This window comes from Gracilinanus agilis, chromosome 3 (assembly GCF_016433145.1).
Source record: "Gracilinanus agilis isolate LMUSP501 chromosome 3, AgileGrace, whole genome shotgun sequence".
NCBI lineage: Eukaryota > Metazoa > Chordata > Mammalia > Didelphimorphia > Didelphidae > Gracilinanus > Gracilinanus agilis.
In genome coordinates this window covers 58,303,482-58,331,408 of record NC_058132.1, presented here as the reverse complement: position 1 = coordinate 58,331,408, position 27,927 = coordinate 58,303,482, and the positions used below count along the sequence as shown (strand labels likewise).

The 27,927-nt window shown below is 49.6% G+C and overlaps 1 protein-coding gene across 1 annotated transcript in view; it reads left to right on the top strand.

Annotated features, from left to right (window-relative positions):
- HSPG2 (heparan sulfate proteoglycan 2) overlaps positions 1 to 27,927 on the top strand; it is an 83,587-nt gene that overhangs the window by 15,307 nt on the left and 40,353 nt on the right. Inside the window, exons 11-37 of the mRNA XM_044668716.1 lie at positions 1,095 to 1,144; positions 1,311 to 1,408; positions 2,945 to 3,085; positions 3,381 to 3,572; positions 9,126 to 9,218; positions 9,782 to 9,862; positions 10,367 to 10,597; positions 11,642 to 11,755; positions 12,392 to 12,519; positions 12,774 to 12,860; positions 13,237 to 13,295; positions 13,791 to 13,958; positions 14,164 to 14,274; positions 14,592 to 14,692; positions 14,804 to 14,984; positions 15,969 to 16,094; positions 17,377 to 17,529; positions 17,716 to 17,858; positions 18,294 to 18,420; positions 18,738 to 18,889; positions 19,096 to 19,246; positions 20,470 to 20,621; positions 21,361 to 21,508; positions 21,670 to 21,815; positions 22,379 to 22,514; positions 24,685 to 24,836; positions 25,300 to 25,435. Coding sequence (XP_044524651.1) covers positions 1,095 to 1,144; positions 1,311 to 1,408; positions 2,945 to 3,085; positions 3,381 to 3,572; positions 9,126 to 9,218; positions 9,782 to 9,862; positions 10,367 to 10,597; positions 11,642 to 11,755; positions 12,392 to 12,519; positions 12,774 to 12,860; positions 13,237 to 13,295; positions 13,791 to 13,958; positions 14,164 to 14,274; positions 14,592 to 14,692; positions 14,804 to 14,984; positions 15,969 to 16,094; positions 17,377 to 17,529; positions 17,716 to 17,858; positions 18,294 to 18,420; positions 18,738 to 18,889; positions 19,096 to 19,246; positions 20,470 to 20,621; positions 21,361 to 21,508; positions 21,670 to 21,815; positions 22,379 to 22,514; positions 24,685 to 24,836; positions 25,300 to 25,435 — 3,557 coding nt within the window. The remainder of the gene's footprint in view (positions 1 to 1,094; positions 1,145 to 1,310; positions 1,409 to 2,944; positions 3,086 to 3,380; positions 3,573 to 9,125; positions 9,219 to 9,781; positions 9,863 to 10,366; positions 10,598 to 11,641; positions 11,756 to 12,391; positions 12,520 to 12,773; positions 12,861 to 13,236; positions 13,296 to 13,790; positions 13,959 to 14,163; positions 14,275 to 14,591; positions 14,693 to 14,803; positions 14,985 to 15,968; positions 16,095 to 17,376; positions 17,530 to 17,715; positions 17,859 to 18,293; positions 18,421 to 18,737; positions 18,890 to 19,095; positions 19,247 to 20,469; positions 20,622 to 21,360; positions 21,509 to 21,669; positions 21,816 to 22,378; positions 22,515 to 24,684; positions 24,837 to 25,299; positions 25,436 to 27,927) is intronic.

Below are 27,927 nucleotides of genomic sequence, written 5' to 3'. Positions count from 1 at the left end.
AATCAAGGATAAGTGGTTTCAAGGACTAGGCAATTGGAGTTTAGTGACTTGCCCAAGGTCACACAACTAGGAAGTGTTTAGGGCTAGATTTGAACCCAACTCCTCCCATCTCCAGGCCTGGGGCTCTATCTACTGTCCTTCCTAGCTGCCCCCTGATTAGATGATTGCTTAGAAACCTTTCAGCCCATGTCACATAGGTGGAATGCTTACTGGGCTTGGAGCAAAAGAATTAGCTTAGAATCCAGGCTCACTGTGTGATCTAGGGCATGGCTCATCCTCAGTTTCTTCATCTGTACAATGGGGATAATAATCATTCTTGTATTATCTATCTTGTGAAGCCCCCATGCAGGGGTGTACTGGGAAACATTAAGGACTGGTTCTCTGGTGGGAGGAGTTGGGGAGTGTGTGCAGGACATACTTTTAACTTCAGTCTACACCAGTGGTTCCCAAACTTTTTTGGCCTACTGCCCCCTTTCCAGGAAAAATATTACTTAGCGCCCCCTGTCACATACTATCACTGCCCCCTTACAGTTATTCACTGTCCCCAAATGCACCTGTGGCCATCACTGCTCCCCTGGATCACTGTAGCACCCACCAGGGGGTGGTGGCGCCCACTTTGGGAATCATTGATCTACACTAACATTTTCTCCTTCACTGTATTAAAAATAAACAATCAATAAAACAAAAAAAAATCAAGCTCTGATTTGTAGCATTTCCTAACTTCTAAGGTATAAATGCCCACACTGAAAATCTAGTAATTGGCTCTCTTTGACCCATTTTGAGCTGGCACCAGCACACCTCTGATTCCATGAAATCACAGATGGAGAAATTGCTTTGCATATATTTTTAAGCTAAGCTTTAATATTAATGGCCAATGGGGGCAGCTAGGTGGTTCAGTGGATAGAGCATCAGGTCTGGAGTTCAGAGGCCCTGGGTTCAAATCTGCCCTCAGATGCTTCCAGGCTGTGCGACCCTGGGCAAGTCACTTAACCCTGACTGCCTCATTCTTGGCCCTCTTCTATGTGAGAGCTGTTGCTGGGATGGAGAGTGAGGCTTTAAAAAGGATGGCTCATGAAATTGATTGTTTCCTCCAGGTGTGCTCCTGGTTACCATGGCAACCCCAGCCTGGGCCAGTCCTGCCGAAGTGAGTTGGGGCTTGTTGGGACCAAAAGGGCAGAAGATGGGGGAGATGCAGTGGGGTGATTGGCCCAGCCAGGCCCCCACACTCTGTCCATAGAGGGGAGGGCTAGCAGTGGGGGTGTCTGGAGAGGGGGGAAAAGCAGCCGCTTTCCCTCCATCTCCCTCTGCAGGTGATAGACCTGGCCCAGTCCCTGATGGCTGCAGATGTGACCCAGCGGGCAGTCTCAGCACCCAGTGTGACGAAGCCTCAGGGCAGTGTCGGTGCAAGGTAAGTACTGGGGGGCAGGGGACCCCTAGATGCTGGATTCTACCTATTTGTGCAGGCCAGGGGAGGCTTGGGAAAGGGGGAAAGGAGTTGGGCTCTGGTGTTAATGATGCACAGAAAAGTTAGAAACATGCATCAGTAAAATATTAAATAAATAGAAGGGGCAGCCATGTGGCTCAGGGGATAGAGCGCCCAGCCTGGTGTCTGGAGGACTCTCAGATGCTTCCTAGCTGTGTGAACCTTGACAAGTCTCTTAACCCTGATTGCCTAGCCTTTGCTCCCCTTCCGTCTTAGACTTGATATTAAGGGGGCAGCTGGGTAGCTCAGGGGATTGAGAGCCAGGTCTAGAGATAGGAAGTCCTTAGTTCAAATCTGGTCTCAGACACTTCCCAGCTGTGTGACCCTGGGCAAGTCATTTAACCCCCATTGCCTAGCCTTACTGCTCTTCTGCCTTGGAACCAATACACAGTATTGATTCTAAGATGGAAGGTGAGGGTTTAAAAAAGAAAGAATTGATATTAAGACAGAAAGTAGAGGTTGGTCAAAGAGCCAGATATATCTGAGGCAGGATTTGAACCCAGATCCTCCTGCCTCCAAGGCCAGCCCTCTATCAGTCACTATACCAATGCTGCCTTTCCATTTTGATAACTTCCAAATCCAAACTGTATGTAACAGTTTCCTACATCAACTTCTTTTCTGTTCCTATCCTGAAATGTTCATATTTACTATAAATGTTGAATTCATAATGAAAAAGAGAAAATTTTAGTTTAATTTAAAAGTCAGAAGAACCATTGGATATAGGAGTCTGAGACCCAGATTGTAGTCCTGACTCTGCTGGTTGACCTTAGACAAGTCATTTGAACTCTCTGTACCTTGGTTTTTTCATCTTTAAAATGGAAATGATACTACCTTCTTCACCTGAGTGAGCAGAGTACTCTATAAATCTCTGTTTGCTACTGAAATATATAAGCTGTTGTTAGTCTCTGAGGCAGGCCACCCAGCTCTTCTTCTTCTTTTTTTTTTTTTTTTTTTTAACTTTTCTGTCTTAATAACAACTCTAAGACAGAAGGGCTAGGCAATGGAGGTTAAGTGACTTGCCTAGGATCACACAGCTAGGAAGTGTCTGAGGTCAGATTTGAATCCAGGACCTTCCACCTCTAAGCCCTGGCTTAGAATCACCTAATTGCCCCCCTATGTTTATTTTTTAAACCCTTACCTTCCATCTTAGAATCAATACTGTAAATTGGTTCCAAGGCAGAAGAATTGGTAAGGGCTGGGCAATGGGGGGTTAAATGACTTGTCCAGGTCAGATTTGAACCCAGGTCTTCCTGACTCTAGATCTGGCTCTAACCACTGAACCACCTAGCTGCCCCACACCCTGCTCTTAAACCTGTCCCCTCCCTTATGCCAGGACCGTGGCACAGGCCTAGAGGGAGTGGAAGGGGCAGCCCTGGGGTAGAGGCAGCTCGGGGACTGCTAATGAACTAGTGAACCAAAAAGGAGAGCTCACCTTCCTGTGTGTCTGCCCCATCCCCTCAGTCCAAGGTGGAGGGCCCCACCTGCAGCTCTTGCCGTCTTCATCACTTCTTCCTGAGTGCTGCCAACCCCGAAGGCTGCCTGCCCTGTTTCTGTATGGGCGTCACCCAGCAGTGTGCCAGCTCCTCCTACACCCGCCACCTGGTATGGATTCCTGAGCTCCCTAACACACTTCAGCCCCTCTCCCCTCTGCCAGAGCCTTATTCCTGGAGGACTTGTCCTCAACATTGTCCCCCCAGCCCCCCAAACTCTTCCTGGTGTCTGCCCCTATTCTGCCCATTCTCATAGCTTTTCGTGCCCATCTCCAGCCTTCCTCAGTGCCTATAGCCATCTCAATGGCCAGTCTCAGCTCTCTTAGGTGCCCACCACCATGCCAGTCCCCTCACTGTCCTGTCCCCAGCACCCAAAATGACCCCATCCTACTCTTTTCTCCTGCCAGACCTCCACTCCCTTTGCTCCCGGTGACTTCCAAGGTTTCACGCTGGTGAATCGGCAGCGAAGCAGCCGGGTGGCCGGGGGCTTCACAGTGGAGCTGATGCCCGAGGGCAGCCAGCTCTCCTTTAGCAACTTTGCCCACCTGGGCCATGAGTCCTTCTACTGGCAGCTGCCCGAGACTTACCAGGGAGACAAGGTACGGGGTGTGAGGGCACAGGGTGGGCAACGGGGGCCAGCCTGTTCCCCACACTCAGAATGGCTTGTGATGATCAGGCTAAGGTGACAGTGAAATTGGGGGCAAGGACGACGATGTGGCAGCAATGGAGATGACAGGAGAGGTGAATGCTAAAGTAGAAAGGGTTCACCTTTGAGTTACAATGTGAGGGTTGGGGTCAGCGGTGTCCAAGGAGATGCCAGCGGGCTGGGTAAGGGCACGATGAACGTTGGTGGAACGGGGACTGAGTCAGGGAACAGCAGAGAGAGGGTCCCTCAAGCTTCTCAGTCATGTGAAGCTCTGGAGGCGTATAGCTCTTTCCATCCTTGAGACCCTCCCTGGCTTCTCCCCTTCTTCCTCCCAGGGGTCTCCAGCCTGTTGTTGGTCCCTTGTCTCTTCATTGCTCCTTTGCTTTGTCCCTTCATCTTCTTCCATTTCTGCCCCCCATCCACACCTCTGTCTCCCCTGTCTGTCCGTCCCGGGATGCCTACCCTTCCTTCATATCTGGCTATCGTACATCAGTCTCTGCTCTCCATTCCTTCACCTGCACCCTTCCCATCTCTACCCTTGTCTCTGTTCTCTGTCCTCTATTCCTTATCTCTCTTCTGCCCTTTGTATTTGTCTCCTGCGATTTCTTGGGCCTTTACCTCTCTGGAACCCATTTCTCTCTTTCTCCTGGTACCCTGTGCTGCCAGAGGGAAGCATACTTTGCCCGGCTACGGAGGGCACATCAGGTACAGCACGCAGAATGTGGTGTGGCATGCTCATGGTGTGTAATTGGGGTACCTCAGCCCAGCATGCAGTGCAGATCCAGAGAGATATGGGATGCTGTGGTGGCCCAGAGTGGGGCTCACGGTAGGGATAGAGTGACACCCCAGGAACAACACACTGCTTGTCCCATTACAGGCATATCCAGGCCTGTAGTTAGTCAGGGGCTCCACGGGCCAACCCAGGAGCAAAGCAGTTTCCACAACCTTCCTGGAACTACTCTATGGTTTGGGCTCCAGTACCAACCATGGGTTGGCAGGAGGAGGTAACCGTTGTGTCACCCCACATTACCAGGTCACACTGGCACTGACCTGCCAATCACCTGGAGCTAATTTTCCATGTGCCAAGCCAGAAATGAGAAACTGTGACTCATGGCATGATACAGATCGGGGACTTCCCATTGGCAGACAGCTAGGAAGGGTTGGCACTGCCCTGGGGTTCTGGTGCCAGAGCAGGGTTCGGGGAGATCTGACCCACCATCCATTCTATCAGAACCGCACATCCTTCTCAGAGGAGCAGCTGCGGGAGGCTGTGGCAGCTGGGAAGATTCTGGGGCCCCCTGTGGGCAGTGGCCGGGCATCCCGAGCCTCCCAGGTAACCATTGTGCCTGGCAATGCCCAGGACCCTAACAAGAAGGCCAAATACCAGAGCCAAAGAAAGTGCTTCTGGAACTGAGGGAACAGGCTTCATCTGTGCCCACTTTCCCCATTCTAGCATTGGCCCTGACCCATGCCACCATTGACTGACCACTCATGCTTCCTCTTGGAATATATCCTAGAGCAGGAAGGCTATTAAGGCCAAGAGAGCATGTTCTGTGCCTGCCTCCTCCCCATACCCCTGAATGCCCAATGTGTGCATCCCAACAGCCACTTTTGAGGACCTCTCCTCATCCTTTGCTCATCTAGTTACCTTTTTTTTTGGCAACTCTGTCCATTAGGCAATACCCATATCTTCCTTGGATGCTCACCAATCTCCCCTTCCAGTTAGTAACACCTGCCCTCTAGGATCAAGGCAGTCACAACCCAATGCGTGAGGAAAAGGGAAAGACAGAGGTCTTAGAGCCTTATTGTCCCTTGTGGAGGTACCAAGAGAAGTCCTGCCCCTAATACCCTTTGGGTAATCTTGAGGCTTCGCAATAGAGAGGGGTGCCAAGAAGGAAGCCTGGATAGATCCTCAGATTGAGGGGTGAGAGTAGGAAAGGAATTTCTAAGTCTTGCTGATTCCTGCAATCTTCTCTGTTTCTTTTGCCTTCTCTTCCTCCATTTCCTTTCTTCCTCCCTCCTTTCCTACTTCTTTCCTTTTTTCTTTTTTCCTTCTTCCTTCCTTCCCTTCCTCCCTCCTTTCTTTCTTTCTCCCTCCTTTCTTCCCTTCTCCATTCATTCCTTCCTTCCCTTTCTCACCTCCATTCTTCTACCCATCCTCCTTTCTCATCACTTCTCCCTTCCTTTTATCCCTCCCTTTTCTCCTTTCCTTCCCACCTGCATTCCAGGTGGATGAGGCTCAGAGACGAATGGATGCAGAGATCTGGCAGCTCCTCTCCAGCTTTGCTGCCGCTCCATCACCACTTCACCATGCCCAGGGTACTTCTCATGGCCCAGGCCATGCAGGGTCTACCCACCCTCAGCCTGCAGCCTCCCTAAAGGCAGCTCCTCCTCCTCCTTCCTTTTCTTCTTCTTCCTCCTCTCCAGTGGCTTCCCTCTCTTCCTCTGCAAACCCTGGCTCTGGCACTGCTGCCAGGCCAACTGGCTCTCAGGTAGGTGGCAGGCATTACAGCCACACTGTGTCCTCTGGGACCCTGCCCAGCCCTGCTTCCCGTCTCCTCCTAACCCTGACCACTCTATCAAGTATAGCTGCAAGCTCCATGCTAGACCATCTCTGCTAGCATAGTCTGAAGATCTGGCTCTCTTGCCTCCACCTCCCCCCCTGGGAAGAGATGGGGATGCCTAGTGAACAGATCCTCTCCCCAGCACCGAGGACAGCTCTCACCATCCCTTGGAGTCTCAGAGACAATTGCCACTCCCTCTATCTAGGCTTTGTCCAGGGTCTGAGTCTTGGGAGCCCACAATGATAACAGAAGCTCTCCTCTGTCTACCTTTTGGGGTTCTTAGGCCTTTCCTGAATCCAGGAGTGGCCCTACCCCATCCTCCTCCCTCCTTCCTGCTCTCACTGGTCTTTCCACCTTCTGTCCTAGTTCTCTCTTGCCTACAAGGCCTTCTCTCAGCTTCCGGAAAGCGTCTATTATTGGCAACTTCCCAGAGCCTTCCTAGGGGACAAGGTAATGGTGGGGAGGATGGATGGATGGGCCTCTGGTTTAAACATTTTCAAGAGGAAGCCAGATTGTACAAGATGGAAGGGTCCAGGACCCTGGGAGGGAAATATACCCAGGCAGGCTACAATAAAACCTTGACTTTCCTGTTTCTTCCTGCTTTACTCTCTGCTTGTTCTAGCATCCTTTCCTGACTAGCTCTCAGAGACCTCAAGACAGGATTCCTTTAGCATCTCTTTAATGTCGCTGCTCCTGTGTGCTGGCCTGGCTCAGATGCCCCAGGTCACCATTAAATCAAGGTTGGGTCTCTGAAAGGGGCTCTGCCCCCCATGAGAGCTGGTCCCTGGATCCTAGGCAGATCCCAAGAGCATCCCTTGGGGAAGAAAGTCATTCTGGCCTCTCCTCTGGGAACAGAGGGCTGATACCCAGGAAACAAAGATTAGGAAGCCCAGCCAGGCTCAGTGGACACTCCAACCGCCTCTGGCTTCTCCCATAGCACCAGGCCTTGTGTCCAGTGGCTATAATTGGGCTGTAGGAGGACCAAGAGAAGAAGCCAGTTGGGCTTGGTTAGCTGTGGCACAAGTTGGGTTCTGTGGGTCCTGAGGGCTGGGGAACCAAGACATCATGGGACAGAGGGATAAATGGTAGCCAGGAGGGAGGTGAGGCCTGCTGGGGTTAGAGTACTGTCCAAAAAAAAATCCAATAAACAGTGTCATTGTTATCAAGCTTGATTGTGTCCAGAGGCCTGGTGCTTAGAGCCATTTGTTTGATAGAGATAGGTAAGGCATAGTCCCTGCTCTCAAAGAGCTTAAAATCCAATGGGAGGGGGATATTTAGTAGCACAATGGATTGCCAGGATTTGGGAGAAGCTGGGTGACCCTGGGTAAGTCACTTAACCCTCATTGCTTAGCCCTTACCTCTCTTCTGCCTTAAAACTAAAGCACAGTCTTGATTCTAAGAAGGAAAGTAAGGGTCTTAATTTTTAGAAAAGAAAGAGGAGAACCAGGATGTGGGACAGACCAGGTGGGCCCATAAGAGTTCCCTTAGGGTAGAGAAAGATCCTCTAGGCTGAGGAGGTCAGGAAAGGCTAGACAGTGATGGGCAAACTTTTTAAAGAGAGTCCAAAGGAAAGGAAATGCTCATCTGTCAGTCTGTTTCTAAGGCAACTCTTTCGAAGTTTCATTATATTGTATCCTACTCATTATATTCGTCAGATTAGGAATTAATGTCCTGCAGCTGGATAGAACATTTCAGGCCCTCCCCCCCCCAAATCTGGTCCGAAGGCCGTAGTTTGCCCATCAATGGACTAGAGGATGGATGGGGATTACAAAACCATAGAAACAAATTGTGGCGACACCTAATGGTCAGTCATTTATTCAGAAACCATTCATGAGTTCTGAGAGAAAGGCACTGTGGCTTAGTGAATAGAGGGTGGCCACAGAGTTAGGAAGACCTGAGTTCAAATCCTGCCACTGATATATCCTGGCTGTGTGACTTTGGCCAGGTCACTGATCTCAGTGCCCCAAACGCTCTGAAAAAAAGCTGAAAATAAAAAGCCCAGCCCTGCATTGTTAAGAGGATATTCCATTGTAGGAGGCCACTACAAACAATGAGATGGCAAGTTCAGTAAAAAAAATATCTTTGGAAACAGGACCAGGTACTGAGAGAGACACAAGTAATTAAGACAAGATCCTGATTTAATGGAATAAATAGTCAAACAGAGAGACTGCACACCCACAAGGAGTCAGTACTACATGCTCAATGTGCTGGATAAAAATAAATTGTAATTTAATAATAATAAGTCTGTCCCCTGGGTGTAGTCATAGTATGTGGTTAGCAAATTTATTGATTAGTTGATGTAAACATGAATTATTAGGAGCATGTGTTTTCATTTGGTTGGGGTAGCATGGAAAGGACCATACTTTCAGGCTGGGAGGATCATGGGAGGCTTTAAGGGGAGTCTTAAAGATGGGTAAGATTTCGAAGGGGCAATTAAGTGGCTCATTGCTAGAGAGCCAGTCCTGGAGACTAGGTTCAAATCTAGCCTCAGATACCTCCTAGCTGTGTGACCCTGGGCAAGTCACTTAACCCCAGTTGCCTAGCTCTTACTACTCTTCTGCCTTAGAACCGAATACACAATATTGATTCTAAGACAGATTATGGTAAGGGTTTGTTTGTTTTTTCATAATATTTTAGATTATGGGTAGGGGAAAATTGACCCTCATCATTGCTTCCAAGATTAAGTTGGACTGATCTCAGCAATTTTTATGGGGAGATCCACCCTGTGTCCTCTGGCACTGATTGTGCCTTGGGATTCAGCCTTGTAGGGGGAAGAAAAGATTCTTAGAACAGCAGCATAGTTCATGCACCCAACCCACACCCTGGGTACACTTACCCAGTTTTCCCTGTCCGAGGAACTAGAGTTGGGATGGGGAAGAGTGGGCAAAGGGGCCAGAGAGGCAAAATAGGGCTGGTGACACCCGAGGCTTGGTCCCCTGCAGGTGGACGCCTATGGTGGGAAGCTCCGGTACATCCTCTCCTACACGACTGGAGCCCAGGGCAGCCCCCTCTCCGATCCTGATGTGCAGATCACGGTGAGCTCTCCCTGCTGTAAGACCATAGGAGAAAGAGGTAGGCAAGCCAGGTAGGGATTGTAGGGAAGGGGGTGGCTGTCTACAAGGAAAGGACTAAGCTCCCCTGGAGTCTCTTCTCCCACAATCTGCCTACTCATGGAATACTGACCCAGGTATGTACTGTAGAATGGGCTTCTGGGTCCTGCTGCCACCCTGGCAGGTTATGGGCAGAGATCCCTGCTGTTCCCTCTAAAGAGAGAATGGAGGTGGGGTGAACAGGGACTGGAGATAATGGAAAGCAGCCAGTTTCAGTGCAGCCACTGAGAACATTTTCTCCTATCTCATAGCCTCCTAGTGTCCAAGTCAGAGGCTCCCCAGCTCTAGCACTATTCTCTATTTGCCTTGGACAAATCATTTTCAGTGTTCTGCAGCTCGGTTTTTTCATTTGTTAAGTGAGGGAGTCATGCTTGCCTTATAAACCTTGTAGGACCAAAAAAAGATGGAGGATGTGAAAAAGTTTTGTAATTATCCAGTACTATAATGTTATAAGGGATGATTCTTTTTATCCCACCATGTCTCCACAGGGGAATGACATCACTCTAGTAGCCACCCAACCAGAGCTGCAAGGCCGAGAGAGGAAGAGCTTCGAAATAATGTTCAGAGAGGTACAAAGGGATCAACTGGACCCTGTCTGACTAGGACCAAGATCCCCAGCACTGACCTCCCAACAGCAAACCTGACTATGAGACCAATCACATGTCAACTCTGATGTCAACCATGATCTACCATGATCATGTTCCCCACTCTGATTGGAACCATGTCCCACCTCTGACCATGGCCATAATATAACTCTGTGACCATGGCCCTGATCCCGACTCTGACCATGACCATGATCAACTCTGATTTGAACTATGACATCAACTCAGACCCTGGTTCTGGCCAAAGCAAGAAGCCTGACTGACCCCAGTGCCCAACCTGATCATGATCAATTTCCAATTTGCCCTCACTCCTCCTCAGGCATCATCCAGCTGCCATCCTAACCTAATAATCTGACTTGCCTTTTCTTGAACAAAGGAGACAAGGACCAGATTGGGGGTGGGGGTAGAAGTGTCAAAGAAGCAGGATAGTCTTCAGGACTCCTACTCACCACACTTCTTTCCCCAAACCAGCATTTCTGGAGGAGGTTAGATGGGCAGCCAGCCACTCGAGAGCATTTGCTGATGGTGCTAGCTGACCTAGATGAGATCCTGATCCGCGCCACCTTCTCCTCGGTCCCTTTGGCAGCCAGCATTGGTGCTGTCAGCATGGAGAGAGCCCTTCCTGGTCCTGCAGCTGGACCCCGGGCCCTGGAAGTGGAGGAATGCCGCTGCCCCCCTGGATATCGGGGCCTCTCCTGTCAGGTGAGACAAACTGCAAGGTGGTTCTGACCTTTTTTCAGGAATGTCCTAGATTAAGAATCAAGGGACCGGTCTTCTAGTCTTGCCTTTGTTATTAACTTGCAGAATGACCTTGGGCAAATCACTTGCCTCTAAGCCTCAGGGCTGGGTTGTTGTTTTTTTTGTTTTTTGTTTTTTCTTTAAAATTAACAGTTTGAACTTGAACTCTAATCAGAGACATATTCTTTATGTATCCTCAGTATGGGGAGATCAGTGTGAAGGGGGATCAGTGAAGAGTTAGGGGTTATATAGGATGAGAGGAGAGGAGAGGACCAGTTTTGAGAGGCAGCTAAGTGGCTCAATTGGGTGGAGAACCAGGCCTGAAGACAGGAGGTCTTGGATTCAAATTTGGTCCCAGGTATTTCCTAGCTGTGTGTCCCTGGGCAAATCACTTAACCTCAGTTGCCTAGCCCTTATTACTCTTCTGCCTTAGAACCAATACTTAGTATCGATTCTAAGACAGAAGGTAAGGAATTAAAAAAAAGAGTCATTGAGAGCGTGACTTCAGGGGCAATCTTAGCAGGTGAGGGAAGGATTTCTGGCTTTGGCATTGTTCTAATGCCCCCTTTGGATTCAACAGTCTTTGTTTTAACATTCAGTGTTCTAGGACCCAATCTCAGGTCTGCCTTTGTCTGTACTAAAGTTCTTCTAAGACATTCTAGGTTCTAAGAGCCCCTCCAGCTCTGACATTCTAGGTTTTAAGAGCCCCCCCCCAGATCTGACACTCTGGGTTCTAAGCTCCCTCTGAGCTCTGACATTTTCTATTCTAAGGTCCCTCCCAGCCCTAATGTTCTAGAGCTATTTTTTGGTAAATCCTTCTTGTAAGAAAGCAGAAGCCAAGCTGAGATGGGGAGAGAAATGCCTTTGCACCTGCTGACCATGAAGTTCCCCCAGGAGATCCAAGTCATGGTAGTGGTGTCTCTGAGCTAAACGCTTCTGAATTTTACTCCCTCCACTCCCAGAGGCTCTTTTTGAACTGCAACCCGACCTTCCCTTCTCTTTTCCCAGGACTGTGCCTCTGGCTACACACGCACAGGGAGCGGCCTCTACCTGGGCCACTGTGAGCTTTGTGAATGCAACGGGCACTCGGACACCTGCCACCCAGAGACCGGGGCCTGCTCTGTAAGGAAGAGGGGCTGGAAGCTGGGGTTGGGGAGGGAGGAGACACGTGTGTGTCTGGGTGGTGATGGGAAAGGCTCCGTGTGGAAGGTCTGCCAAAAGCGATGGCTGCCCCCTGGGGGGGGGGAGGGGAGCTGTTCGGTGAGTGTGTCATAATTCCTGAGGAGGAGCAGCTGGCTCGTGTAGCGGACAGAACATTAGGCGTAGAGAAGGACTCGGGTTCCAATCTGGCCTCAGTGACCCTGCACAAGTCACTTAAATCCTGTACTGCTCCTCTGCCTTGATGCCAATATATACAGTATTGATTCCAGGATGGAAGGGAAGGGGTTTATAAGGGGTTTTTGGGTCATTTAGGGGTTTCTGTCGGGGCAAGCCTTGAAGGTGAGGGAAGGGCTCCTTGTAAGGAACTGGAGGTGGGAGGTATCCGCGGTGGGACTGGCTAATCCAGGGGCAAGTGTGGAAGGCTGAATATAGAGTCATTGAGGCGGGGAGGATCCACGCAAGAGTCCATTGGATGGCTTTGGTGTACGTGAGACACCCATTAATCTCAGAGTGCCCAGTCAGGAGGGCTCAGTGGGAGACAGCTTGGCACAGGATAGGAGGGGCAGCTGGGCCAGAGTGGGACCGCTCTATCCCCAGCAATGCCTGCATCACACGGCCGGTGAATTCTGTGAACTCTGTGCCCCTGGCTACTATGGTGATGCCACCGCGGGAACTCCTGAGGACTGCCAGCCCTGCGCCTGCCCCCTGACCAACCCTGAGAACATGTAGGTAGCCTTGCCCAGTGCCAAGGGATATGGGGAATCACTGAATCAACTCTTGTGGTGGTCAGTTACCCCAATCCAAAGCTGACTAGAGTCCCCTCTGACAAGTGGACACCCCAGAGCTGGGCCAAGTCTAGGAGATTGGCACCCAGAAGAGGGGAGTGGGGAGGGGGTCATTCCAACAGGGGAATATGGGAATAGTTCCCAAGAGGATAAGGGACGCACACAGGTCTGACCCCTGGTCTCCTGGGCTACAGGTTCTCCCGGACATGTGAGAGCCTCGGTTCTGGGGGGTACCGCTGCACAGCCTGTGAGCCTGGCTACACGGGCCAGTACTGTGAACAGTAAGTCTTCATGTGGCTTGGGGGGCGATAGGGGATGGTTCTTGGGCTCAGGGTCCAAGAAGAGGCATAACCCAAAGGAGAATGGAAGAAGAAGTGAAGGGGAGGGACCATGAGAAGCTGGGGGGGGGTGGATTCTAGGAAGATTTTCCTGGAGTAGAAACAAGCCCCCAACCCAATTGAATCCAGTGAGGCCCAGTAGTCTTGGGGCTAGTTCTACTTTCTGCCTTGTGTCCTTTTTTATCCTCAAAGAAGTGCTTGTGGCCCTAGCCTGACCAGGGCACTGGGCAGGAGGCTGAACTCTGATTCCCCAGGCATCGCAGGGGCTCCAACCAGCCCTGCTGGGGATAGCTTGATGAGGGTGGCATGTCTCCTGCAGGTGTGCTCCAGGCTACGTGGGCAACCCCAGTGTTCGAGGAGGCCGCTGCCAGCCTCAGAGTAAGTGGAGACCTGAAGGGGACTAGGGAATGGAGGGGTCCTGGGAAGGGGGATTAGTGTGTTGGTGTTGGGAGCCCTGGACCCAAGGCCCTTCTAGCTCTGATATTCTGTGTTCTAAGATTCCTCCCAGTTCTGAATTCTCTGTTCTAAGATTCCTCCAACCTCTGACATTCTGTGTTCTAAAGGCCCTCCTAGTCCTGAAATTCTGTGTCCTAAAGGCCCTTGTAGCTCTGACATTCTGTGTTCTATGGCCCCTTCCAGTTCTGAATTCTCAGTTCTAAAGGCCCCTCCAGCTCTGATGTTCTCTATTCTAAGACCCTTCCAAGCTCTGACATTCTCTGTTCTAAAGGCCCCTCCAGCTCTGACATTCCCTGTTCTAAGGATCCTCAATCCCACAGGCCTCTTGCTTAGGGACAGAAGTCAAAGTAGAGTCACTGTGTAGTATTGGGTGAGGTTCACCAGGCTTGGAGGCCCCCTGACCTTCTTTCTCTTCAGCCGACCAGGCTCTGCTGGTAGTCCAGGTCCACCCGGCCCGGAGCACAGTGCCCCAGGGTGGCTCCCATTCCCTTCGATGCCAAGTCAGTGGAAGCCCCCCATACTACTACTACTGGACCAGAGAAGATGGACGGTCCATTCCTAGCACCACTCAACAGCGCCAGCAAGGTACTAGATGCCCCACGATGCCCTAGTAGGCAGTGGGTGGCAATGGGAACTTCAGTTCCATCAAAGACGGGCCACAATTCCCTGCAACCCATCCCTACTGCCTCTGGCCCTTGTCTAGTGTGGAAGGAGCTGAAGGAGGTAGGAGGAGGGAGGGGTACAAGTTTTTGGGCAAAGCCATTCTGAGCGTCCCTGCCAATTCATCCAGGTTCTGAGCTCCACTTCCCCAGCATCCAGCCTTCCGATGCGGGCGTCTACATCTGTACCTGCCGGAACCTATACCATGCTAACACCAGCCGGGCTGAGATCCTGGTCGCCGGTGAGCACCCCTGGCCCCTCTCCTTCCTCCATGCCTCTCTTCCTCTGGTCCTGCAGTTCTGGTAGCCGATGGCACTACAATTTCTCTTTCCCCTTTTTCCAGGCTGTCCCTCCCTGCTTTCTTTGCTGCGGGGGTCAGAATTTGGCTTAGGTCAGGGGTTGGGATGAGGCCAGAGTTAAAGCTTGGGTCAGGAGTGGGGTAAGGGCTAGGGCTGGGTTTTCCTTGGAATTAGAACAGGGCTGGGGCTGAGCTTTGGAGCTAGGATCAGACCTAGGCTGGGGCCGGTACTCACTGTGGCTCTCCACCCATTGGCACAGAGGCCCCCACCAAGGCCATCACGGTGACGGTGGAGGAGCAGACGAGCCAGAGTGTGCGGGCTGGGGCTAACGTCACCTTCATCTGCACAGCCAAAAGCAAGGTAAGGGGGAAGCGGCAGCTCCTCTTGGGTGCTGGGTCTAGCTTGAGAAAGCAGATGATGAGAGGACGACAGAAGTCCTGTGGGGCCCATCTGTCCCTCTGCCTCTCCTAGTCTCCAGCCTACACACTGGTGTGGACTCGTCTACATAATGGGAAGCTGCCTTCACGAGCCATGGACTTCAATGGCATCCTGACCATCCGGGATGTCCAGCCCAATGATGCAGGCACCTATGTGTGCACCGGCTCCAATATGTTCGCCATGGACCAGGGCACTGCCATGCTGCATGTCCAGGGTATAACCCCCCCCCATTCTGGACTCTCCTCTCTCCCTGCCCACCTCTATCTCCAACCTAGGTCCAGTCCCTACTCTCCTTTTCTCTTCATTCTTAACCTTTGGATATAGTAAGTTTCTTGTCCAAAGACCCTGAGTTCAGGTCTAATTTCTGCCACTTACTATATTATCCTGGAAAAGTCACATTTCTTTCTTTTTTTTCTTTTAATTAGAAAATTGTTTTTAAAACCCTTATGTTCTATCTTAGAATCAATACTGTGTATTGGTTCCAAGATAGAAGAGCAATAAGGCTAGACAAATGGAGATTAACTGACTTGCCCAGGGTCGCATAGCCAGGAAGAGTCTGAGCCCAGATTTGATTTCTCCTTCTGATACTCATCTTCCTTATCAGTAAAATGAGGTGGCCTTTGATATAATTTTTAAATCCAAGATGCTATCTATCTCAGTTTTTATTATTTATTCCCAGCTCCCTAGCATCTTCACGGGAATTCCTACCACTCTCTCCCCCATGGTCTATGCCCATACATATATAGTGCTATGTGGATTTCAGTTATTGCTTTATTATTGTTACTGTTATTATTCCAACCCCCTAGCACATTCAGGGGAGCCCCTTCTTCTTCCTCCCCCATGATCTACACCCATATATATTTAGTGCTATGTGGATTTCAGTTACTATATTATTACTGTTACTGGTGTTATCCCCAGCCCCTATCACTCCCTCCCCTAGTGATGCCCATGTAGAGTGCTCTGTGGATGATGATGATGATTATTCCTGGCTCTCTATCTCCTTAGATCCTGTCTTCTCACTTCAGTATCTTCTTTCTCCCCAACCCTAGCCCCTCCTCATCCACTCTACCAAGACCTTTCCTCTTTCTCTCTGGCCTCCTTGGCTCTTTCATGTTATATTCCCTCTTGGTATTATGTTTCTCTTCCCTCTTGTCCTTGGACCATTGTCTTGGCCTTACCTGTCTGTCTCTATTAACAGCCTCAGGGAGCCTGTCACCACCTGTGGTTTCTATCCACCCACCGCAGCTCACGGTGCAACCTGGCCAGCTGGCAGAGTTCCACTGTAGTGCCACTGGAAACCCAGCACCCAGCCTGGAGTGGTCAGGTAAGAACACTTGTGAAACCTTTTCAAGACTTCTATGCTGAGTACTGCCTTTCATTGTTGGCAGTCACATAGGGGCCGCTTGGTACAAGGGCAGGAACATGAGATTGAGAGTCAGATTCCCTGGGTTCAAATCCCTTCTCTGCCCACTTTTTTTTTAACCCTTCTATATCTTAGTATTAATTTTTTAACCCTTTTTTTTTTTAACCCTTCTATATCTTAGTATTAATTCTGACAGAAAAGCAACAAGAGTTAGGCAGTTGGTGACTTGCCCAGGGTTACACAGCTAGGAAATGTCTGGGCCCAGATTTCAACCCAGGACTTCCTTTCTCCAGGTCTGGCACTCTCTCTACTATGTAACCTATCTCCCTCTCCCCTCCGGGATTACTTTTATTTTAATTTTTTAACCCTTACCTTATGTCTTAATATTGCTACTAAGTATTGGTTCCAAGGCAGAAAAGTGGTAAGGGCTCCGAAATGAGGGTTAAGTGACTTGCCCAGGATCACACAACTAGGAAGTGTCAGAAGTTAGATTTAAACCAAGAACCTCCCAACTCTAGGCCTTGAGCTCTATCCACTGAGCCACCTAGCTGCCCTTTGCCAGTTACTACTTATGTAAGCTTGGATAAGACAATGAACTTCAGCCCTTTTATCTATAAAATGAGGGGGTTGGATTATCTTACTTCTGAGGTTATTTCCAAGTCTGAATCTTTGGTCTTATAACACTTGGCAAAGCCAGGACTTAGTCTGAACACTCTAAGGAAAAGAAGGTGGGACAGTTTTGTTTTGTTTTGTTTTTTTTTAATCCTTACCTTCAGTTTTAGAATCAATACTATGTAATGGTTCTAAGGCAGAAGAATGTTATGGGTTAAGTGACTTGTCCAGGTTCACTAGGAAGTATCTGAGGCCAGATTTGAACCCAAGCCCTCCTATCTTTGGCCTGGCTCTCAGTCCACTGGACCCCCTAGCTGCCTCCTAGGGGGTGGGGAACTTTGAAGAGTTTGGGGATTAATTCATTTTAAAATATTTTTATTGATTTCTTTTGTTTTTATATTACCTTTACTTCTAAATATTTCCCTCCCTGATCTCTACCCAGAGAGCTATCCCTTATTACAAGTAATAATTAAAATAGGAAAATAAGTTAATATCACAAAACTAACCAACCTAGCAGCCTGATCTAAGAATATATGCAATATTTAGTGAAAAACTCCATGGTTCTATCTACTCTTCTTGATGGAGAGAATGAGGCCTACCACTGACCAGGCTTCCCTTCTTCTGACTCTAGGGGGTCCTGGGGGGCAAATGCCCCGGAAGGCCTGGATTCATGGTGGCATCCTACGCCTCCCAGCCACAGAGCCTTCTGACCAAGCCCAGTACATATGCCGTGCTTCCAATAGCGCTGGGCAGCATGTAGCCAGAGCCGTTCTCCACGTGCATGGTAAGAGCTGGAACGAGAAGGCCAGGGATGTGAGCAGGGGCCTACCTTGGTGTTACAAACAAGGGAAGAGTTAGGGACAATGATGGGACCGGGAAAGATGAACCCCAGAGGAGGAGCAGCGTGAAGCTTATAGAGTCCAGGGAAAAGGGTACCCCAGGTGGAACTCACTCTGCCTCTTCTGGACAGGGGGTTGGATGCCCGATGTCCAGCCACGTCCTGAGCAGACCCAGGTGCAGGAGGGCCACATCGTGAGGCTGAATTGTCAGGTGACCGGGAACCCACCACATAGGATCGTCTGGACTAAGGAGGGAGGAAGTTTGCCCCCCAAGGTGAGGACTTCAGTAACCCCTTTTTTTAACCCTCACCTTCTGTCTTAGAATTGATACCAAGTATTGATTCCAAGGCAGAAGAGTGGTAATAGTTGGGCAGTGGAGATTAAGTGACTTGCCTAGGGTCACACAAATAGGAAGTGTCCGAGGTCAGATTTGAGTCCAGAACCTCCCATCTCTAGGCCTGGCTCTCCATCCACTGAGCCACCTGGTTGCCCCTTTTTTTATTTTTTAAAATAAAACCCCTTCCCTTCCATTTTAGTATCAATATTTTGTATTGGTCCCAAGGAAGAAGGGCAGTAAGGACCAGACAATGGGGCTCTTCTCTGCCTGCCCCACTGCCCCCCCAACCCCGGGTTGTTCCGCAGACACATCCTCCCTCCTGCCCCATACTGTCTCGTTCTGTGGTCCTGACATGTTTCTTGGCCCTTGCAGGCACGTGTGGAACATACCATGCTGTTCATCCCAGATGCCACAGCAACTGATGCTGGCATCTACGTCTGTAGTTCTAACACCCTCACTGGCAGTGCCCAGGCCCGCATGGAAGTGGTGATCGTTCCAGGTATGGGGTGGAGCAGGATGTCCAAGGTGCCTGGGCCAAAGTGAACCCAGGATTTCCCAGCTCTGGGCCCTGCTTTCTTCTATCCACCGAGCCACCTAGCTGCCCCTAAGTATCATCTATAGCCCATTACTTGCCCTCTCAGAGACTGAGGAGAAAAGGAGAGAAGGAGGAAATGTGGATCAGAAAACAGCAGAAAACAAATGTTAAAAATTGTTAGACTATGTAATTGGGTGGGGGAGGGGGGTTGACAATAATAGATGGATCCTTCCTCTAGAGTCTAGTCTAATGGTCTGCCCATTTTCCTTTTGAATCTCCAGACTCAGGCTTGGTCCCTGCCATGAGGATCGAGTCTTCTTCCCCATCAGTGACTGAGGGACAGACAGTCGATCTGAACTGTGTGGTCACTGGGCATGCCCATGCCCAGGTCACCTGGTACCGACGTGGTGAGAGCCTTCCAACCCAGCACCAGGTACTTTTGGGAATCTCCCTTAGGGAAGCCAGGCGGATGCAGTTTGGGAGATGGAACTGTTATTTTGAGGAATGGGTGCTGGGACATAAAGAGAGTGTAGAAGGGGCTGTCCTGAGTCCCCCAAGCTGGGGACCTGAGACAAGAGGGCAAGAGGCACTCTCTCCCTGCCTTCTTGTCCCCTCTATCCCTTAATTCCTCCTGTTCAGACCCATGGCACTCGGCTACGACTCTACCAGCTGACCCCAGCAGATGCGGGCACATATGTGTGCCGTTTTGATGGCACCTCAGGCCACCAGGAAGCCTTCATTGACATCTCTGTCTCCCATGCAGCCAGTCCTGGCTCTGGCCACTCCCCAGGTGAGGAACCACAATGGTGGGCTGGGCTGGGGCCAGGCTGACCCTGAGACATATTCCCTGTTCTGTCATTGCTCGGTGGCACAGTGGATAAAGTACCAGGTTCAAATCTGGTCTCGGGTACTTCCTAGTTGTGTAGCACTGGGCAAGTCACTGAAACTCCTTTGCCTAGCCTTTGCCCTTTTGTCTTAGAGTCGTTATTAAGAAAGAAAGCAAGGGTTTAAGAAAAATTGCCATGGGTCATGCATCATGCTAAGTCTGGGAATACAAATATAATATGGAGGCATCCTTCAAAAGACCAAGTTAAAATGGAGAGTTTGGCCTTGCTTCCCTGGAAAAAGAGTGAAGTCACTTGGACCTCTGAATTGACTTGTTCCTTTTGAAGCCTGAAAGGACTTGGCTAATGCTTTACCCTGTCATTCATTTATTCATTCATTCATTCATTCAACAAACACTAAGTGGCTTCTGTGTATTAGGCCTTTTGCTTTGTGCTGGGGAAGATGTTCAAGTAGCTATTGCTCAAGCCTCTATCTCTGAAGAGACTTAGAGACTCATGGTAGGGAAAGGACAAATACACAAATAGCTGTGATCACAGGGAGCAGGGTGACAGGGCTGCCCCAGAGAGGCCCAAGGTGGGTGCTAAGAAAAATTCAAGGTAAAAGAAAGCCTTTCCCCCTGAGCCTGAAGGGTGAATCAGCAAAAGCATCATGGAAAAGGAGGCCTCTACTCAAGGTCTAGAAGGAAAGGGAAGGCTTCGGTGGTCAGTTCTTGCAATGCAGGTAGAAGGGAATAGGGGATACTGGGGAGTCCACGTTGAATGGATTCTAGAACCCAGGAAAAGTAGTCACATGATATAAACTTTGAAGAATAAAGAGGAGAGGCATCTAGGTGGCTTACTGGATAGAGTTCCAAATTGGGTCGGGGGTTGACCTCAGACACTTCCTAGATGTGTGTCCTTGGACAAGTCACTGAACCCCAAATGCCTAGCCCTTATTGCTTTTCTGCCTTAGAATCAATATTTAATCATTGATTCTAAGACAGAAGATCAAGGGAAAAGGAAGGAAAGAAGGAAGAGAAGGAGGGAGAAAGGATGAAAAGAAGGGAGGGAGGAAGGATGGAAAGGAGAGAGGAAAGAAGGAAGGGCCTGTGCTCTCAGTGACACTGCCAGCCAAGCCTTGGAACCAGGTGCCTGTGCCCAGCTCCCTGAACCACCTGTCTGCCCTCAGGCTCTGATGCCAGCTTCCCCATGAGGATTGAAGCCTCCTCTACAGAAATCCCTGAAGGACAAACCGTGGATCTGAACTGTGTGGTCACTGGACAGGCCCATGCCCAGGTCACATGGTACAAGCGTGGCGGCAGTCTCCCCGTCCGACGTCAGGTATGGGAGACTTGTCAAGAGACAGGTAGGGTCCAGACCTGTAATAGACTCATAAGAGTTGGAGCCAGAATAAAATTTAAAGATCATTTGGTTTTATTTCCTCATTTTACAGATGAGGAAATTAAGACTCTGAACTTGGAATCAGAGAGACCCAAGTTCAAATCTTAACATAGGCATTAACCAGCTGTATGTCCTAGATGAATCACTTAGCCTCTGTCTATCTGCATTTCCTCCTCTGTTAAATGGGAATGATAATAGCATCTACTTCCCAGAGTTGTTGTTAGGAAGATCAAATGAGATCATATTTGTAAGGTGCTAGTGCTTAGGACTAATAATTCTTTGAGTTCAAACCTAGAACCCAAATCCGATGCTCCTTGCCCCAAGGCACTGCCTTCATCTGATGACAGAAACCATCTAAGCCAGAACTCCCCATCAGCCTGGGAGGCCCCCCCATCTCCCAGCCCCCCCTTCCCTGGGAGCTGCCATTTCCGTAATAGTCAAGGTTCACAAAGTGCTTTCGTTACAACCAGCCTGCCATGGAGGGATTAGAGTGTGTGCTGCCTCCCGGTCCCTGTGAGGGCTTAGAACTCATCGGTGACAGCTCGTGGGGCCATGGAGCCCCAGCTCCAGCATCGCTCTCTTGCCACTGCACCCCGCGGCCTTCCTGAGCCCCAGAAGCCCCCGGACCTGTGGAGGGCGTCTCTCCTCATCTCTCTCCCTCCTCCTTCCCCTTGTACAGGACCACGGGACCTGGCTACGGCTGTACCAGCTAACCCCGGCCGACTCTGGGGAGTACGTGTGCCGTGTGGTCCGTGGCTCCCGTCCCCACGAGGCCTCCCTCGTCATCACGGTCCAGCCTTCCCGCTCCAGCGACGGCTCTATCCCAGGTGATCCCCCTGGGGCCCTGCCTTCTCTTTCCTCCTTTCTCCCCCATGCCCAGGATTCTCCTCTACCCGCCTCTGCCATCTCCCTCTCTACAGTCTTCATTTCCCCATCTTTGCGTCGTGTGTCTTCACCATCTCCTTTGTTTCTGGGACTGCAGCCCCAGCCACTCCCGCGCCGGTCCGGATCGAATCCTCATCGCCAACCGTGGTGGAAGGGCAGACGGTAGACCTGAGTTGTGTGGTCGCTGGGCAGGCCCATGCCCAGGTCACTTGGTACAAGCGAGGAGGCAGCCTCCCTGCCCGGCACCAGGTATGGAGTCTCTCACCAGAGGCTCGGAGGGAGCTGTGTGCTGTGTGCAAAGAAAAAGATTCTGGACCGGGCAGGAGGGATGCAGAGACAAAGGGAAAAACCACCTTTGCCCTCAAGGACTTTACTCTCTACCAGGAAGTAATGCATATTTTTAAAAAATGGTAGACCCATGATCATTGAAGGCAAGAAGGAACCCCAGCTGCAGCAATCCGTAAAGGTTGCCCACTGGAGGCTGCATTTGACTTCAACCTTAAAGAAGGAACGGGTGAATGGCTCAGCTCAGACATGGAGGCAGGAAGAGCTAGATTTAAATCCTGTCTGAGATACTAGCAGTGAGACCCTGGGCAAGTCACTTAGCCCCCATTACCTAGCCCTTACCTCTCTTCTGCCTTGGAACCAATACTTAAGTTTCAATTCTAAGATAGAAGGTAAGGGTTTATTTAAACATTTAAAAACTAAAATAAAAGGTTTGTGGCTTGAGCTGCTGACGGGTCAGGTAAAGGCTGGACTAGATGCCCAGAGGGCTCTGGTTCCGTCTCTGAGGTTCTTCTGCCTCCCTGCAGGTCCGTGGCTCCCGCCTGTACATCTTCCAGGCCGCCCCCGCCGATGCTGGGGAGTACGTGTGTCGTGCAGCCAATGGGATGGAGGCCTCCCTCACAGTCACCGTCACCGGATCCCAGGGCGCCAGCCTCTCCTACCGTAAGTGGGGGCCCCGGAGGGGCAGGAGACCAGTCTGGGGGAGCCCTGAGCCCCTGGAGTGGCCCCTAACCCACCCTGTGTGTCCCCCACCCCCCAGCACCTGGAGTGACCCCCCCAATCAAAATTGAGTCCTCTTCCTCTACCGTGGCTGAGGGGCAGACCCTGGTTCTGAACTGTGTGGTGGCTGGGCAGGCCCATGCCCAGGTGAGCTGGTACAAGCGAGGAGGCAGCCTTCCAGCCAGGCACCAGGTAAGGCCTTAGGAATGGTGGCAGGAAGATGAATGAGGCTGGGAGCTCTCTATGGGCCTGGATCCTCCCCTCCAGCCCCTCCTCCTCCTGAGGATGGCCCCAGGCCCAGCAGGCAGGAGCACCGTTAAGGACATGGGACCAGGGCACAGACGCTGTCAGGGTCAGAGGACATAGAAGGCACTGAGGAGGGAAGGCCTGGTTGAAGAGCACATGGCAGGAGCAACTGGGTAGCTCAGTGGATGGGGAGCCAGACCTGGAGTCAAAAGGTCCTGGGTTCAAATCTGGCCTCAGACACTTCCTAGCTGGGTGACCCTGGGCAAGCCACTGACCCCCATGGCCTAGCCTTTACTGCTCTTCTGCCTTGGAGTCCATACACTGTGTGGATTCTAAGACAGAAGGTAAGGTTTAAAAAAAAAAAAAAAAAAAAAAAAAAAGCAGAGGGATGGAGAATCAGAGCCTTGAAAGGCCTCAGCATCCGATTTCCTGGGCCACCCTTGTCTCCTGCTGCCTTTCAGACAACCCTCTTCTATTCATGACCCCACTTCTCCTGAATGTATCTCCTCCTCTCTGCCTTCAGGGCTGCCACCCATGCCAGGCCTCCTGCCTGGGGGCTTCCTCATTGGCCTCCCTGCCTTTGGGCTCTCCCTTCTCTCATCCTTTCTTCATACAGCTACCAAAGGGATATTTCTAAGGCCCGGGTCTCCTGACATCACTCAGGGGCCCGAGAAGTTCCAGCAGCTCCCCGCAGCCTCTAACATCAAGTACAAAGTTCCTTGTTGGGCACAGAAAGCCTTTCCCTCTCTCCCACCTTTTCGGTGCAATTACGCATCACTGCCCTCACTCACTGTACACCGGAGCCAAATAGCCTCTTTGCTGTTCCCCAGACACAGCGTGCCACCTTCCTTCTTCAAATTTTTGTCCCACTTCTTCCTTTTTTTTTTAATTTTATCTTTATTTTATCCCAATTACAAATTTCCACATAAGTTTTACAAAGTTTCCTAATTCACGTTCTTTCCCTCCCTTCTTTTCTCCCCGGAGTTGACAAGCAATTCAAACTGGCTTATCATACAAAACCTATTTCATTTTTGTAAAAGAATAATCTTATAAAACCAAACCCCTAAATGTAAACCCAGATAATCAAGAGATAAATCCTGTTTCCATCTACATTTCTATTCCTACAGTTCTTTCTCTAGATGTGGATAGCATTCTTTTCCATAAATCCCTCAGAATTGTAAAACAGGCCACCTCTTTCAAGAGACCTTTCTGAGTTCTCCAAATGTTGGTGCTCACCCATCCCACAACTGCTGTTTTTCATTTTTCTTGTGTATATGTAGTTGTGAAGGAGGGGTTTGATGCTGTTCCCCACCACCTAATAGAGCATGATCTCCTAGAGGGCAAGGACCATTTTGTTCATGTCTCTGTGACTTAGCCTAGCTAGCATCTCCTTGATCCTTCATCAAAGCTCCTTGAACCTGATTGAACTGAATTATTTCTTGGAATCAGGTCCATGGCTCGCAGCTACGCCTGCACCAAGTGTCTCCAGCTGACTCAGGCGAGTATGTGTGCCGGGTGGTCAGCGGCTCCAGTCCCCAAGAAGCCTCTGTCCTTGTCACCATCGAACCTGAGGGCTCTTTGCACGGCTCTGTCCAGAGTAAGTGACCTTGGGTCAGGAAGGGCTTGGGCCTTGGGCATCCCTAGAGAAATCCTGCCCAGGCACCTCTGTCTTCCCTGGCTGATGTCTAGGGAAACCTCCTACTCTTTCCCCACTGAGAGGGGAGTCAAGAAGCTGATGAACTCAAGGGCAATCCTGGGGGTCTGCCCTGGGACATTGGGGTCCCCCTGCCCCATAGTTCTATTCAGGGGTCTCCATCTCTGTCAGAGAAGCTGTGCCAGGGCCCTGACCTTTCCTCTGTATCCCCAGCCCAGGACATCACACCGCCAATCAGGATTGAGTCATCTTCCTCATCTGTGGCTGAAGGCCAGACCCTAGACCTGAACTGTATCATCGCAGGGCAAGCCCATGCCCAGGTGACATGGTATAAGCGTGGTGGTACCCTCCCTGCCCGGCACCAGGTATGGATCAATCTGGGGCAGGTCGGGAGACAGACCTGAAGGGCTTGGGGTTGGAAGCTCTCTGCTCCCCATGATGGGTTCCCCAAGTTCCTTGTTTTTGTCTTAAACTTTTTTTTTCATCTAACAAGACTTTGACTTTCTCTCTCCTATCTCATTTCCCCCCTTGGGGAAAAAAGGGGGAGGAAATCAAAATCCTTATAGCAAATATACATAATCAAGGACAACAAATTTCTACATGGACCAGGTCCTAAAAATGTGTACATGTGTGTTTTCAATTGAATGTATATGTTTCCTATGTATGTTTATCAGTATGTCTCATTCTCCACCCAATTCATTGTCAAGAGGCCTCAGGTCCTTGTAATGGTGTTTCCTGCTCAGGAGGGGAGCTTCTTGGAAGCCCTTGGCCTTACCCTGGAGAATTTCTGAGCCATTTTTCTGGTTTCTCTCATTCTTCACTGCTCAGGTCCATGGCTCTAGACTACGACTCTATCAAGTGTCCCCAGCAGACTCTGGAGAATATGTGTGCAGGGTGGTTGGCAGTTCCAGCCCCCAGGAAGCCTCTGTCCTTGTCACCATCGAGCCTGAAGGCTCCAACCCTGGTGAGAGTCCCAGGGTCATGGATAGAGCTGCTGCAGTTCATGCAACCCCAGAAAAGCCCTGCCCCAAAGCCTCTCCTCTTCTCCAGAATGTGCTTAGGAAATTCTTATATCCCCACTCTTCCTGTGGCTCATATAGCTCCGAGTTGACTCCCGGTCCCAGCCTAAGTCATTGTAAGTAGTTAAAGAATGTGGAGCTAAGGGCATCTAGGTGGCACAGTGTTCAGAGTGCCAGGCCTGGAATTGGGACCTGGATTTGAATCTGGCCTCAAACATTTCCTAGCTGTTTGACCCTGGCCAAGTCACTTAATCCTGTTTGCCTTGCCCTTGCCCTTCTGCCTTAGAATTGTTACTAAGTCAGAAAAACTGGAGTTTAAGGAGGGAAATATGGAACTGAAAAAAGTTATCAGATCCCATCTTCATCTTTTAGAAATGAAGGAACTGAGGACTTGCCTGGGAGCCTACTGGCAGCCCAGGCCCCCCCCACTCAAACCCACTACACTAGTTTCCATCTCCCCACTAGGATATATCACCCCCATTCCCCTGTCCCAGCCTCCCCATCTCCTTGCCTAGCAAGGCTGTGCCAAGATCTCAACCAGGCCTCTGTATCCCCAGCCCAGAGCATCACGCCCCCAATCAGAATTGAGTCATCCTCCTCGTCTGTGGCCGAAGGACAGACCCTAGATCTTAACTGCATTGTCGCCGGTCAGGCCCACGCCCAGGTCTCATGGTACAAGCGAGGGGGCAGCCTCCCGGCCAAGCACCAGGTAAGGGCCAACTCAGGAGGAGGTTGGGCATCATGAGAAGGCAGAATGGGGGAACAGAAAGACACCTGCTGCACTTGATATAATTTATATCAGACTATTTGTCAGGGAGATGGGGAGGGAAGGAGAGAATCTGAATCACAAAATGTCAGAAAACAATTGTCAAAATTTGTTTCTATGTAATTTTAAAAAACGTTCAATTTTTTAAGACACCTTTAAAAAAAAGAGACTCTGGAGTCAAAGATTGTTCCATTGCTTTCAGTCATCTCTGATTCTACATAATCTCATTTGGGATTTTCTTGGCCAAGATCCTAGAGTGGTTTGCCATTTCCTTTTCTAGCTCATTTTACAGATGAGGAAACTGAGGCAAACAGAATTAAGTGACATTCCCAGGGTCACCCAGCTAGTAAATGTCTGAACTAGTGTGTCAGGAGCTCTTCCCAGCTCCAGGCTCAGCACCCTGTGTGCTATGGCGCCACCTAGTGGTGACCTGGGCTCAGATTCCCTTCTGCAATTTACCATCTCAGTGACCCTGGGCAAGATACTCTGGATACCTCTGCTCAGGTCCCTCACATCTAGAATGAGAGGATTAAACTAGATAATCTCTAAGTCTGAGATTTTCTAACTCAGTGTGCCCTCTAAGTAGGTCAGATTTTCATTCATTCATATTTTGTTGCTTTACAAAGGAATGCCTTTCATTTTTACATCATGGCATACCTTAGAACAAAGAAATAAACATGACTTATGAGAAAGATGCTATCCACATCCAGAGAAAGAACTGTGGGAGTGGAAATGCAGAAGAAAAACATGATTGATCACATGGTTCAATGGGGATATGATTAGGGATGTTGACTTTAAAAGATCACTCTATGACAAATGTTAATAATATGGAAATAGGTTCTGAACAATGATACATGTATAACCCAGTGGAATTGCTTGTCAGCTCTGGAAGAGGGGAGGGAAAAAACATGAATCTTTTGAAAACTGCCTATTTATATCCTTTGACCAGTTATCAGTTGGAGAATGGCTCTTATATTTATGAATTTGACCCAGTTCTATACTCAGTATATTTTTTTAAATAAAACATTTATTAATATTCATTTTTGACCTCTTTACATGCTTCATACCCCTACTTTCCCCTTCACCCCCAGCTCTCCCCCCACCCATGGCCGATGCACATTTCCTACTCAGTATATTTTTGAGAAAGAAGGCCTTTATCAGAGAAACTTGTAAAAATGTTTATATTACCTCATTGTCTATAGTATCTTTTAGTATATTGTAGTTTCCCAGATTATCTCTTTTAATTAGATCTGTTTTTGCTTTTGTATTGTCTGACATCAAGATGGCTACCTCCACAATTTTTTACTTCAGCTACCGTATAATAAATTCTGCTCTAGACCTTCATTTTTAAATCCATTGTGTGCCTGTCTATTTCAACTGTGTCTTTTGTAAACAACATATTGTTGGATTCTGGTTTCTAATCCATTTAGCTATCTACTTTCATTTTATGGTGAGCTCATCTCATTCACATTCACAGTTATGTGTATTTTCTTCCATTGCATTTTCTTCTGTTTCTTGTTCTTTCTTTTTATCTTATCACTCTTTTATTTTGCTTTTAACCACTGCCTTCCATAATCCTTCCTCTATTTTACCATCTCTTCCCCTCCTTTTGCTTTTCCCTTTCCCCTCCTATTTCTCTATTGGGTAAGTTACATTTCTATACACAACTGA